The 10,858-nt window shown below is 47.7% G+C and overlaps 1 protein-coding gene across 2 annotated transcripts; it reads left to right on the plus strand.

Annotated features, from left to right (window-relative positions):
- The first annotated feature begins 443 nt into the window (after window positions 1-443).
- On the plus strand, window positions 444-9,536 carry LOC125747681 (splicing factor U2AF 65 kDa subunit-like). 2 transcript variants are annotated; one of them, XM_049023103.1, is made up of 10 exons: window positions 448-596; window positions 2,562-2,736; window positions 3,084-3,187; window positions 3,436-3,587; window positions 3,938-4,054; window positions 4,142-4,280; window positions 5,508-5,587; window positions 8,528-8,650; window positions 8,742-8,828; window positions 9,015-9,536. In XM_049023103.1, the coding sequence occupies exons 1-10, from the start codon at window positions 548-550 to the stop codon at window positions 9,390-9,392; spliced, it is 1,404 nt and encodes a 467-aa protein (XP_048879060.1). In that variant the 5' UTR covers window positions 448-547; the 3' UTR covers window positions 9,393-9,536. The 2 variants fall into 2 exon arrangements, with proteins under 2 accessions (XP_048879061.1, XP_048879060.1); XM_049023104.1 differs by lacking the exons at window positions 2,562-2,736; window positions 3,084-3,187 and having other exon boundaries at window positions 444-596; window positions 9,015-9,533.
- Window positions 9,537-10,858: the final 1,322 nt, after the last annotated feature.

Genomic DNA, 10,858 nt, shown 5'->3' on the forward strand with positions numbered 1-10,858 from the left:
TTTGCCTCGGTCTCAAAAGGCACCAAGCTAGAACCGGCCCCGTGTTAGTGGAAACGGGGCTTGTGACTTGTACTCATGCATAATATTTTGCGGGTCGCTCAGCAGCGCAGCATATGAAACTAGACTCGGATTGTAAGTGTGTGGTTTTGATAATTGATGTATGGATGGATGGATCCTTAATAAGAGATATAAACAATAAGGTCCAGTCGCCAACTAATCATGTAAAATACGTCATAAACTCATGGTTGTTAAACCCAGAATAAAAATGAAGACGTATAACTAGGAAAGTCAACTTGCACATTTCAATTTTGGTTCGATATAATCACGTTGTCCTTAACCCTCCAGTGCAGGAGGGGACGGTAATGCGCATCGAATGTTTCCGAACCTGTGTGTGATACAACCGAGGAAGAGCCGATGACTTCGGGGGAGGAGGGGCAGGCGACTCGGAAGAAAAAGCAGCAGAACCCAATGCAGCCTGTAGCCCATTCAAAGGCCTACTGTTGGACCTCTGCTTATTTTGCAATACGTCTTTAGTACGGACTGAAAAATGTCCGATTTCGATGAGTTTGAGAAGCAGTTAAGCGAAAATCGGCAAGGTAAGTTTGGCTTTGAAGATCGGTGTATGCTCCCTGTTTTAGGGTAATAAAGTGGCCGGCGTGTCCTAGCGCCGAGGATGGTGCGGAGGGCACTTCTGCTGGTTCCGAAAAGAAAAGCGCGGCTGGGAAATCGGTGCCTTTTATCCGAGCGCTCGCCGATTCTGAAACCTGCCCGATTCTTCTTCTCCCAGCTGCCGCAGGATCCCCGAAAACTGACCGCTTTGGTAAATCAGTGACATTCTTTGCTTGGCATTGTTATAGAGATCGCTAGGCCTGCATCCATCAGTGCCCGGCGTACATAACATGGACATTTCAATGAAACGTTATTGGGGTGCACTCGATGTGAAAGCCTGCGGTTTTATTTATTTAATTATTTACCATTATACACTTGGATCATAAATTGCGACCCGCGTATTTTCATTCGCAGTAACACACTATGCATGGATGTTTGTTGCAAGCGTTATATTTTCAAGATCACGTTTAAAGTTTTATGCAAATAAAAACGACCGCGACCACTTGATTTAAAGTCCGCACTTAATAACAGTGTTAGTTACTTGGTTTTTAAATACTACGACGAGTTTTCTATATAATGATATGATTTTGTCTCTTTCCGATGCACAATAGCCTTTCCCTTGGGTCCGAAATGCTGGCCCTGTCATCCGTACAGAATAAGTCTTTCTCACACGATCGCCGTTTCTTCATGATGTATAGACTCTAAAAATCAGCCGCGTTCCCTGGAATCATAACAACTGCTTTTAGGTCGTTATTGCAAAGTCTTGCACCTGTATCTACCTTTACAGCGGATAGCAGTAACTAACAATGATGTACAGTTATATAACAATACACATATAACTTCATTAAAGTGCAGAGAATCCAGTAAACTGAATAAACTTAAGCCATACTAACGCAACTGAAATATACAACATGCGTTACAACGGAGTCGAAAGTAGGATTGATTTATGTACCTATCAAATGGCAATCTTGTCATATCAGCTCCTTATCACTAAATCACTAAAATGTCATTCGAAACGACCTGATTCGGCTAGACGAGCACTAAGTGCCGCCGTGTTTGATAAACTAGCAGTTCCAGTCATTCATATCTGCGCTCTGACTATGCCTGCGATTGCGGTAATTGGTTATTACCGATTTACGTAAGATGCATTGGCCGCTCCGTGTCTGTACTTTTGCAGCGGTGCATTACCGTAACGCTGTTATAACTGATGCATGAAGCTGATTCCTCGAGCAGCACCTGCGTTTAAATGCTTCACTGAAAACTGCACCTTCAGGGATTTATTTAAGCTTCTATATGAAGGACCTGCTGGGATAGAAAGGTGATATTTTATTGCTAGTTTAATAAAGTGCTGTCTGTCAGATTGAAACGATATTAATTACCCATCCATCGTCCAACCAGTTATCTTAGTCAGGCTCCCCTGGAGCCTATTCCAGGCAAATTCCCCATACAGAGAGCAGAGGCAAAATTCAGGCCTCCAGACTCGGAGGCGTGAGGCAACTGTACTCACCACTGTGCTCCTATATCATTAATTAGTCTGGTTATGTTTTTATTGTTTCACAACAGACTGACATTCAAGGGGATGTCCTTGTGCCCTTGAAATTATTAGCCATTGAGAGATGGGTGTGTTTGTTTCAGGAGGGTGTGATTGAATATGTGAATTGAATGGAGGTGCTTCATTCTGGTGAGGAAACTGGGGAGTTAGACCCCGTACCACATCTTGGTCTCCGTAAGTGACTTTTAAGGCATAGCGCTGGGTCAGTCAGCATCCAGCACCCCAGGGAAGTTGGTAATATGATTACTCTGTGACTCATGGGCTTCAAACCCACAACCATCCGGACACACATTCATAATCCCTCTGAGTTACACATCTTGGATTTATCGAAATGGATGGTAGGGGGGCAGTCATGTCGCTCCGCCCACCGTCTCACTGGTACCACGGTGTCGTCCCCCAGAGCGGGAGAAGGAGCGACACAAGAAGCGTAGCCGCAGCCGGTCTCTGAGCCGTGGCGAGAAGCACCGCCGCTGGAGCAAGGACTCCAGGGGGCGGAGTCACGAGAAGCGCAGCAGCAGCCGCGACCGCAAGGGTCGTGACCGACGGAGCAGCTCACGCGAGCACAAGAAGCACAGGTACCCCCCCTCACGGTCCCGGTTACAGGCACTGAAGCTGATATCTAGCATGGTTTGAGGCCTCTTAACAAGTTTCTTTCACAATCAACCAATTGGTTTCTTCGTGGTGGGAAGGGGGACTGTACCCATATTAAATTTTAACTGGCGTTTATAAGTAGCCCCCGCCATAGCGATGGGACCTCAAAGCCAGCCTAAAAAGTGGCGCATGGTCACACCCTCATGACCTTAAACTGCCTGCGATCCAAAGTTAAATGTAAACATTCTGCCATCTGTTTGTTTTTGCCAGATTCTGAGTGTTTACACTGTATTGTTTGGGGAAAACAACCTTCTGTTTTGTGTTTGGGCAGCTACTCTCCTCGGAGAAGCCGTAAGAAAAGGACATACAAGTACTGGGATGTTCCCCCTCCGGGATTCGAGCACATCACCCCCATGCAGTACAAGGCAATGCAAGGTTTGGATGCGACGCTTCCATGTGTGCTAGTTCAGTATTGCAAGGTTATGGTATATTGGTTGCAATGAAAGCATTTATTCTGGAGTGCCCTCCTCCCCCCTGCTGGTCAAAGAGGGAATAACACTTGGGATGATTTCAGACAGTGTGAAGAGAGCTTAAACCTAGGGGTTAGAAGCAAATGAAGGCGACGATCCGGATGTTCTGGCCGTCCCTGGTTGGGGTCTTGAAGCCCTTTCTCCTCCCCACAGCTGCAGGGCAGATCCCCACGATAGCTTTACTGGCAACATCCACCACCAGCGGCGTGGCAGTGACGCCCACCCAGGTGCCGATGGTCGGCAGCCAGATGACCCGGCAGGCCAGGCGGCTTTATGTCGGCAACATCCCCTTCGGCCTGACGGAGGTGAGTCCAGGCAAAGTCCCGCGTTGCCTTCTGTCATGCATACTGGTGTCATGTGTAGCTCAGTGAGTTAGGACACTGAGCCGGTCACAAGAAGGTTGTTGGTTCAAATCCCTTGGGCAGCAGAGTGATTTCACCATTGGGCCCCCGAGCGCAGCCCTTAAGCACTATTTGCTCTAGGAACTGTCTGGTCCTGCTTCTTCAATGAAATGTATGTTGCTTTGGATGAAAGTGTCCGCAAAATAAATAGATAAATGTACTAGACTTGTCAGTCATTTTTTTTCTCGTTTGCCTGTTTTGATGTCTTCAGACGTCTGCCTGTCTTCATTCAGTGTGTCTGCCTGTCTTTTTAGGAGGCCATGGCGGATTTCTTCAATACCCAGATGCGATTGGCTGGCTTATGTCAAGGTCCCACCAATCCCGTCCTCGCTGTTCAGATAAACCAGGACAAGAACTTTGCCTTCCTTGAAGTAAGAGTCTTTCCTGCCTAATGGCTGCTGTGTCCAGGCGGAGACCGCAGCCTTCCCTGATTAACGACGTTCTTCGTTCTGCCCTAGTTTCGGTCCGTGGATGAGACCACGCAGGCAATGGCCTTCGACGGCATCATTTTCCAGGGTCAGTCGTTAAAAATCAGGCGGCCCCACGACTATCGCCCCCTGCCTGGCATCTCAGAGCAGCCCGCCTTCCACGTACCAGGTCCGTTTTGCTTGTCGCCGTCATAACCTTAATCTTTATTTACCTTTGAAGAGCCGATCGGCAAGGCCAGTTTTTTGTACTCGTTACGGACTGACTGTCCTTCGCAAGCTGCGGATGTCTTGTCATATAAAGAGGGAGACTTTCACTTTTATTTACTTAATGTTGTAAATATTTAGCAGACAGTTTTATCCAAAGTGAAGAATGTTTTTTTTTTTTTTTTTTTTTGAGAAATCAGGGTCAGCCTGTCCCTAGAGCAAACTCGCCGGCCCAGTGGTGTGATCACCAGTGATGTGAACCAGTGATCTTCTGATGATAACGCTGGCATCCTAACCAGCTGAGCCACACACACACACACACAGCTCAGTCACTCACTTCTTACTGTTAACATAGGGGTGTTGTGTGGCTCTGTGATGTTTGCCCATGAAAAGAAGGTTGCTGGTTGGCAGGGTTGGCAGAGTGATTTCACCACTGGGCCCTTGAGCAAGGACCCTAACCCCCAAATTGTTCTAGGGTTGCTGGCTCCTATTCTAGTTAAAAATTCTGGACACACCTACTGAAAATGACTTGTTTTTCAGCAAGATAATGACCCAAAGCCCACCTTGAAGGTTATGCAAGTAGCTTATTACCTTGTGAACTAGGAAAGAGATGGTCCCCACAGCCCCCCAACCTAAACTCTATAGAGCTGGTTTGGGATCAGTTGGATGAGAGTAAGAGTAAGGTAGCCAGCTTGCGCGCAGAACTTGTGGAAACTCGAGGACTGTTGGAGAAACGGTCCAGGTGGGTACATATGTTAGCTGGTTGAGTCCGCAATGCTGTCATCGAAGCCAATGGCTCCTATTTTGAAGAGACAAAAATTTTGTCTTTGCAGTACTTCATATGCATAACTTCCATGCCCAAAGGCCTTTTACTATAAGGTGAATAACAGCTAAAATAGAGACAAATGCATTAAGAGCAGGTGTGTCCATACTTTTGACTGGTGCTGCATGTGTCAGTATCTCCCATGGAGAGCAAGATGGGAGAGACAAAAAACAGTCGTCAAACTGCCCCAGTATTTAGGTATTTTTTTGCTGGAGTTACATTTATCTGATATTATATAGGAGATAACGACGTCATACTGATTTGAAGTTGGCTTATTTCACTCGCGCCGTTTGCTCGTGGTCATTATCCGGCATGTTGACGGTTTGCTGTGATCGGCCGGCTTTGGGCGCCGTGCCGCTCTGTCTGCAGGGGTCGTCTCCACCGTGGTTCCAGACTCGCCACACAAGCTCTTTGTCGGAGGCCTGCCCAACTATCTCAGTGACGATCAGGTACCCCGCCCTCAGTCTCTGTCGCCGGGGAGCCGACCCACAACCCTCCTGTGTTTCTGTCCCACTGCTGCACGTGGAACTCAAGCAGGCATGCACACACACGCACACGCACGCACGCACGTGCACGCACATACATACATAAAATAAACACTCGTCTCTGTGTAACTGATTAGTAGGAAAAGAAAGCCTGTCAAAGTTACCTCACCGCTTAAAATTCATTACAAGATACTGGGGGGTCAAATGTCAGCATCATGTTTAAAGCTAGCTGCTGAAAATAGCCGCACATTTGAGGTTTTTTTTTTTTTTTTTTAAAGATATTCATGGGATTTATTAAACATTTATTAGACATGTAGGTAATGAGTTGACAGTTACATTACGCTCATTGTTTATCCAGCTGTAAATTATGAAGATATTGAGACCCCGCTAATGTAAAAGGTACGTTTCCCAAAACCTCATGTTATCGACTTGCATAGTTGGAACCATTCAGTTGTTATCTAATGTTGTTAGCAAATAACCTTATTAGCAACAAAGGCTTTGGGAAACGTGCCTTACAGCTGGCGGCTTGCCAAACCAGTCACGTAGCCAGTCCCTGTGCTGCCTGTTGCTGGGTACCCTGGAATATTTGTATATCGGGTTAATTGCTGAGTGTTAGTCGGATGAATCAGCCGCGTCGTTTTGCTGCATGAAAATTTAAAATCGAGTCATCTGCGCGTCACCTAACTGACGAATACCTCCACATTGCCGTACACCTGTGTTTGCCCAATCCCAGTCCTCGGGGAACCGCCGACTGTCCACATTTTCGCTCCCTCCTAGCTCCCAGCCAATCAGGAACACCGAATACCTGGTACAGGTGTGCTGAGAGGAAGCAAAAACGTGGACTGACCGGGGGGGTACCCCCGAGGACTGGGCTGGGAAACACTACCATAGACTGTGCTTGAAATGTGGGGGAGATCGACCAAGTCCCCAAACGCTTCAGTATTCGCAGACGTGCCGTGTCTCACGTCCATGTCCGCACACTGAGAACGATGACTTCACATCCCGTTAACAGCGATGGGGAGCTGCGGAAGAATCGTTCCCTACATTGCTGTGTCGCTCGAAAGGCAGAAAATACTTCGGACCTTTTTCCCGGTGAACGATTATCAGCTTCACTGGAGTTTTCACATCGTGCCCCATGCCCTATTCTGTTATGACGTCAGTGATGGATAATATTACCATAACAACATGCACAGATGAGGTCGTCTTACTCTGAAAGTGTTGAAAGGGTCACATTTTAGACATTTTCTACTTCTCATTAGCATCTTTTATGATTTTTTTTTTTTCTTCCTATATCGCCACCCCACTGAAATCGGCCCATTATAGACATAATCCATACAGGCATTTAATAGTTTACCTATTTATTTTGCAAAAGTTAATCGCAAAACGTTTTGCGTCCACCCCTGCATTGTAACATTTTGAGCTCCGGTGTCCCACTCACTTTAGCCTAAACTGTTAAAAATGGCAAGACTCAGCCCACAAGATAGTGATCGCGGTTTCAGTGAAAGGTAAGTGAGAAGTGCAGTCAGTTTGTTTTTCTTTGATTTTTTTCCTCCTTTTCGGATTGTCATCGTAATCTTTCTTATCCAGTGTGAGTCACATGTAATACAAGTCAAGAGGAAGGCTGTACCAAAGCAGCACTGGGGGGAGAGAGTTTGAATCCAGCAGAACTGTTAATGTATTTCACGTCAAAGCCAGTAAATGTGCCATAGACAGGTGAAATGGAAACCGCTGCTTGTATCCTGGTGTTTACATTTTTTTTGCAGTCCCTGCTACCGCTTTGATACTTACAGCTCTTTCATTTTTGTTCCCCACTTTGTCCCCAGCTAGGGGCCTGTAAGATCGTTAAGTCTTCGCTCATAATTTGTTCAGTAGTACTGACCTACTGCTGCCATGCCAACATGTAACACAAGGCAAGTAAGACATTCCGTCCCTCGCACGGATATCCTCCCTGTCGACGGCCTGCCCCTGTGGGGGGGCTCTGTCCTGGAGTGCTCTTAAGCATATGGGGTCCTTTTTTTGGGGGTTGAAGGCTGGGGAGAGACTTATTATGCTGATCACAGGGTATAAATTTGATTTTTTTTTTTTTTTTTGCCCCTAAGAGAAGGTAGGAGGTAGCGCCCTCTTGTGGCTGCCAGTGTCCCAGGTGACTCCTTTCTGAAGTCAGTGGTTAATGCGGCTTTACAGTAGATTCCTGTAGAATAAGTGAGGAATGATGTTAGCAGAGCTATTTCGTCCTGTTTGGCTTCAAGCCGTGGCCCCTTTAGCAGGACCCTGTGGCGGCTCTTAGCTTTACCTGTGAGTTTATCTCCTGTAGGCTTTGTCCCTCTAATTAACTGCACCAATGTGGTTCTTGGTTTTAAGAACAGGAAGTCAGTGATTCGGCTGGGTTTGTGTTCTGCCGAGTCGCCCCCCCCCCTCCACATTGTATACATGGAACACTTAACATATAATTAGCTGTTTTTATTTAGTTTTTTTTTTTATATACCATCTAGCTTAATTATTGTGGCCCTTAAAATCAGATGCAACTCGGTCCATATTTCAAAATTCGTAGTTGGAATTATCAGAGAACTTGATTAGGAATTCAGTTGTGTTGTATATGCTGTAGGATGGGGGGGGGGAATCTGTGTTATCATTCATTGACAAGAATCAAAATAGTTACTTTTGTACGCTCCCAGTAAGTAAGTCATGCAGAAAGGGCACAGGGGGCTTTGAGCTCTAGTGTTGCACCGTAATGTCGAGCCACTTGTCATAAAGCCATTTTCCTGATGTCTTCACTGTTTCCTCATGTCGTTTTGCAAAGTTTAACATGCTGCTTCTCCCACAGTTAAGATTAGCATTTCTAGCGAGGCGCCGTGCCTGGACTGTCGGGCTAATCGCCCCCCCGCGTCTCCTCCTCTTGCCCAGGTGAAGGAACTCTTGACGTCGTTCGGACCTCTTAAGGCCTTCAACCTTGTGAAGGACAGTGCCACGTCACTGTCTAAGGGTTATGCTTTCTGTGAATACGTGGACATCAGTGCCACTGACCAGGTGCGTGAGGTGGGGCAGCAGCTGGAAGGTCTGGGGTGACTCGGGGCTTCCGGATGGAATTGCTGACGCTTGTGTGGGATGCATCCCGCAGGCCGTGGCTGGACTCAATGGCATGCAGCTCGGAGACAAGAAGCTCATCGTCCAGCGGGCAAGCGTGGGGGCTAAGAATGCCAACGCTGTGAGTATTTGCCCTCGGCTGCCGCCTTTCTGATGTCCTAAACCCAACTTGGTTCCTGGGTGCCTCCCAGGAAGCTTAATGCCCCTATTTCTTGGGTTTATTTGGGTCCATGTAAATTTCTCGCTGTTACTCGAGACGATTGGACGATCAGGGGGTATCTGACACTCTTGTCGCCCCCCGGGACAGACGGCCATCATCGAGACGCCGGTGACGCTGCAGGTTCCAGGGCTGCAGCGGCTGCAGAGCTCCGGCATGCCCACGGAGGTGCTGTGCCTCCTCAACATGGTCATGCCCGAGGAGCTGGTGGACGACGAGGACTACGAGGAGATCCTGGAGGACATCCGGGAGGAGTGTTGCAAGTACGGCAACGTGCGCTCCATCGAGATTCCGCGGCCCGTCGATGGCGTGGAGGTGCCTGGCTGTGGCAAGGTGGGACCCGTACTCTCCTGTACCAGTGGCAAAAAGAAGACCTCTGTAGGCACTAAACACAGGCTCATGGGAGCATTTCTTGCACAAAAGTGTTTTGAAAACGGAATAATTTTTTGTGTAAGAAAAACAATCTGATTGGTTCAGATAGACAGACAATCTGATTGGTTCAGATAGACGACGGACAATCTGATTGGTTCAGATAGGCGACGGACAATCTGATTGGTTCAGATAGGCGACGGACAATCTGATTGGTTCAGATAGGCGACGGACAATCTGATTGGTTCAGATAGGCGACGGACAATCTGATTGGTTCAGATAGGCGACGGACAATCTGGTTCAGATAGGCGACGGACAATCTGATTGGTTCAGATAGGCGACGGACAATCTGATTGGTTCAGATAGGCGACGGACAATCTGATTGGTTCAGATAGGCGACGGACAATCTGATTGGTTCAGATAGGCGACGGTCAATCTGATTGGTTCAGATAGGCGACGGACAATCTGATTGGTTCAGATAGGCGACGGACAATCTGATTGGTTCAGATAGGCGACGGACAATCTGATTGGCTCAGATAGGCGACGGACAATCTGATTGGCTCAGATAGGCGACGGACAATCTGATTGGCTCAGATAGGCGACGGACAATCTGATTGGCTCAGATAGGCGACGGACAATCTGATTGGCTCAGATAGGCGACGGACAATCTGATTGGCTCAGATAGGCGACGGACAATCTGATTGGCTCAGATAGGCGACGGACAATCTGATTGGCTCAGATAGGCGACGGACAATCTGATTGGCTCAGATAGGCGACGGACAATCTGATTGGCTCAGATAGGCGACGGACAATCTGATTGGCTCAGATAGGCGACGGACAATCTGATTGGCTCAGATAGGCGACGGACAATCTGATTGGCTCAGATAGGCGACGGACAATCTGATTGGCTCAGATAGGCGACGGACAATCTGATTGGCTCAGATAGGCGACGGACAATCTGGCTCAGATAGGCGACGGACAATCTGATTGGCTCAGATAGGCGACGGACAATCTGATTGGCTCAGATAGGCGACGGACAATCTGATTGGCTCAGATAGGCGACGGACAATCTGATTGGCTCAGATAGGCGACGGACAATCTGATTGGCTCAGATAGGCGACGGACAATCTGATTGGCTCAGATAGGCGACGGACAATCTGATTGGCTCAGATAGGCGACGGACAATCTGATTGGCTCAGATAGGCGACGGACAATCTGATTGGTTCAGATAGGCGACGGACAATCTGATTGGTTCAGATAGGCGACGGACAATCTGATTGGTTCAGATAGGCGACGGACAATCTGATTGGTTCAGATAGGCGACGGACAATCTGATTGGTTCAGATAGGCGACGGACAATCTGATTGGTTCAGATAGGCGACGGACAATCTGATTGGTTCAGATAGGCGACGGACAATCTGATTGGTTCAGATAGACGACGGACAATCTGATTGGTTCAGATAGACGACGGACAATCTGAACCGTTCAGATTGTCCGTCGCCTATCTGAACCAATCAGATTGTCCGTCGCCTATCTGAACCAATCAGATTGTCCGTCGCCTATCT

This window comes from Brienomyrus brachyistius, chromosome 8 (assembly GCF_023856365.1).
Source record: "Brienomyrus brachyistius isolate T26 chromosome 8, BBRACH_0.4, whole genome shotgun sequence".
NCBI classification, from domain to species: Eukaryota; Metazoa; Chordata; class Actinopteri; order Osteoglossiformes; family Mormyridae; genus Brienomyrus; species Brienomyrus brachyistius.